This window comes from Monoraphidium neglectum (genome assembly GCF_000611645.1).
Source record: "Monoraphidium neglectum strain SAG 48.87 unplaced genomic scaffold scaffold00360, whole genome shotgun sequence".
Classification (NCBI taxonomy): domain Eukaryota; kingdom Viridiplantae; phylum Chlorophyta; class Chlorophyceae; order Sphaeropleales; family Selenastraceae; genus Monoraphidium; species Monoraphidium neglectum.
The window spans coordinates 26,407-29,558 of record NW_014013268.1 but is presented as its reverse complement, the minus strand read 5'-3'; the positions used below and the strand labels follow the sequence as shown (position 1 = coordinate 29,558).

At 65.4% G+C, this 3,152-nt stretch overlaps 1 protein-coding gene across 1 annotated transcript in view; it reads left to right on the top strand.

Annotated features, from left to right (window-relative positions):
• Window positions 1-269: 269 nt before the first annotated feature.
• The window catches only part of MNEG_2995 (Tetratricopeptide repeat protein 30B), a gene marked incomplete at both ends in the record, with an annotated part of 4,173 nt that continues 1,290 nt past the window's right edge, over window positions 270-3,152 (top strand). The window contains 8 exons of the mRNA XM_014048532.1: window positions 270-280; window positions 319-504; window positions 803-909; window positions 1,217-1,344; window positions 1,940-2,065; window positions 2,271-2,352; window positions 2,622-2,758; window positions 3,037-3,126. Coding sequence (XP_013903986.1) covers window positions 270-280; window positions 319-504; window positions 803-909; window positions 1,217-1,344; window positions 1,940-2,065; window positions 2,271-2,352; window positions 2,622-2,758; window positions 3,037-3,126 — 867 coding nt within the window. The remainder of the gene's footprint in view (window positions 281-318; window positions 505-802; window positions 910-1,216; window positions 1,345-1,939; window positions 2,066-2,270; window positions 2,353-2,621; window positions 2,759-3,036; window positions 3,127-3,152) is intronic.

Below are 3,152 nucleotides of genomic sequence, written 5' to 3'. Positions count from 1 at the left end.
GAACTGCTGTATGCCGCGGCCCTCTGCCACTTCAAGCTGCGGCGCCACGGGGCCGCCCTCAAGCTGGTCGCGGAGATTGTGGAGCGCGGCGTTCGGGAGCACCCGGAGCTGGGGGTGGGCAGGTGCGGGGGCACCTGAGCCGCGTTGCGGCACTGCTGCACATCAGCCCCTCACCTACGCATGGCAGCGGCAGGTCAATCAAGCCGCTCACTCGGCACTCGTAGGCCCGCCGCGGCTGCAGCCACTATGAGAGCTTCGAAGCGCCGCTCATGGCCTGCCCGTTCCCAACACCCCTCCGGCTCCCCCCCATACCCGCAGCGCGTCCGCCGGCGCTGCGGGCGGCAGCGGCGGCGGCGCGGGCGGCGGCGGCCCCCTGAGCGTGGGCAACAGCCAGGCGCTGCGCGAGGCCGCGCTGGTGGAGGCCTTCAACCTGAAGGCCGCGGTCGAGATGGCGGTGGGCAACCCCGCGGGGGCGCGGGAGGCGCTGGCCGACATGCCGCCCAGGTGCAGCCCAGGCGCAGCTGGGAGTCGGCCGCTGACCTGCTGCCTGGAGCGATGCTGCCGAGACAGCGGGTCCTTGCTGATGTTTGATGCTGCTGCAATGGCCGTGACACAAAAACACCAGTCATCTTGACTGAAATTGTACGCGCGGCTGTGATCCCCATTTGCGATGGCACGGCCTGCCTGTCCCCGCCGCCGCCCCCCCCCCCTCCTAGCCCCCTGACCTGCTTGCGCCCTGCCCTTCGCCCCCGCAACCCCGCTCACGGCGCCCCCCCGCGCCTGCCCCCTTGTGTCGCGCCAGGTGTGAGGAGGAGCTGGATCCCGTGACGCTGCACAACAGCGCCCTGGCCGGCATGGAGGGGGACCCCTCGGGCGGCTTCAGGAAGCTGAACTACCTGCTGGGCCTGGGTGAGAGGGGTGGGGGCCGGGCGTGAGGCGTGGGTGCGGGAAAAATGCGAGGGGGAGGGCGCTTGACTTGTGAGGGCCATCATGGGGCCTTTGCACACATGTGCAAGTGCACGTTGATGACATGAGCCGCCTCTATCACACAATAGCTAAAAGGCAGCCCTGGTTGGTGCACGGTCAATGTTTTCTCGGGGGCTGCGCTGTGTCGTGCTGCTATCCCTCCGGCCCGCTCGGGTCCACACAGTCCTCCGCTCCATCACAACCAAATCCCCACGGCTCCCGTTCGGACCACACGGCCCCCCCTGACCAGGCACCTTCCCGCCCGAGACGTTCCCGAACCTGCTGCTGCTGTACGCCAGCCCCCGCCACACCTTCCTGGACCTGGCCGCTGACGTCATGGCCGACAACCCGGGGCTGTGCCAGACACTGCTGACAAAGGTGTGCGGAGGAAAGGGGGGCATTCGTGCAAACAGCAAGATGTGTGTGTGTGTGTGTGTGTGTGTGTGCGTGCGTGCGTGTGTGTGTGTGTGTGTGTGTGTGTGTGTGTGTGTGCGTGCATGCGTGCGTGTGTGCGTGCATGCGAGCGTGCGCGTGTATGTGTGTGTGCGCGTGTGAGTGAACATGTCAACGCGCGCGTTGGTGTGCATGCAGTTGAGTAAGTGAGAAAAAATAAAAGCGCTTGTGCGTTTTTGCATGCGTGCATGCGTGCGTGCGTGCGTGCCTACGTGTGTGCGTGCGTGCGTGCGTATGCACACATTTCCTCAGGGGCACTCTCTTGTGTGGTCGAGTTCTGCAAGATAACCGCTCCCAGCGCACTCCAGGCCTTGGGGTCTGCACAAGGCCAGTGCATGTGTAGCCTAGTGCTTGCGAAGCGGCGCTTTTTAAACAGTGCCGGACCAAATGCATTCCCCTCCCTCTGGCTTGGCTGCCTCGCCTGCACAATGTGGCACTACAGCAAAGCCCTGCCCTCCGCAACTCATCCGTACTCTCTCTCCAAATCGCCCCACTGCCACACACCCCCCCCCCCCCCCAGGACCTGTCTGAGCTGCTGTCTGCGATTCTCATGCGCACCACAGCGCCCGACGAGGCCCTGTCCCGCCTTGACGCGCTGGCGGGGCGCCATGTGGCGGCGCTGAGGGGCCTCACGCGCTCCCTACAGGTGGGCGCGGCCGGCCAGCAGGAGGGCGAGGCGCAGTCAGCAAGCAAGGGGCGCTTTGCTCACCAACATCTGCCCACAGTTCGTACCTCGATTCCGCTGCTCCACACAGGTTCCTTCCAGGTGGGCGGCACATCCACTGCATTGCACACTTGCCGGACCTCTCGCATCGCACCCCCCTCGCTCCATGCGCCCGCCACCCGCCCAGGATGCGCGCCTGGCGCGGGACAACGAAGCCATCCGCTCTGCCATCCAGCAGTATGATGACGCCCTGGAGCGCTATATGCCAGGTCAGCCAGAGCGAGGGGGAGGTGGCTTGTTTAAGCAGCGGAGGCATCCAGAGCGTGCATTGCCAAGCAATGTGCCCAGGCCGGGATGCGGGACGCATCATATTGGGAAGACCCTTGGCCGCCAAGCACCCACCCCTGTCCTGGTAACTGCGGCCCCTGCATGCCATGCGGTGCCTTGATTTGTTGGATCTGCGCAGCAGAGCCCCAGTGAGTCCCAATCACCTTCAAGCCCTGATTCCCACCATCGGCGACGCGCACCCGCCTGCCAGTCTTTATGGCCATGGCGGGCATCTACTGGGAGCGCGAGGCCTGGAGCTCGGTGGAGCGGCTGCTGAGGGCCTCCGCTGAGTTCTGCAGCGAGCACCCCGCCTGGCGCGTCAACATGGCACACACGTGCTTTATGCAGGTGGGAATGGGGCTGCTGCTGCGACGGGGGCAGGGCAGACTCTCTGCGGCTGTGGGAAGGAGGGAAGGGGGTGGTGTGCTTGGTGAAAGATGGTTGCGACATCTGGGCTCACCAAGGCTTTGGTCTCGATTGTCTCACCACTCCGCGTACAGTACAACAATCCCAACATCTCACACCGTGCACCTGCTTCCATCACACCCGCGAGTCACGCCCCCTTTGTGCATTCTACCATTTCACCCCCCAAGGAGCGCTACGCGGACGCCACCGCCTACTACCAGCCCCTGGTGGCAGCGGGGGCAGAGGACCTGCTGGCGCTGCCCGCGATACTGCTGGCCAACCTGTGCGTGTGCTTCATCATGACCAGCCAGGTGTGGCGGGGGCGCCAGGGTGGGAG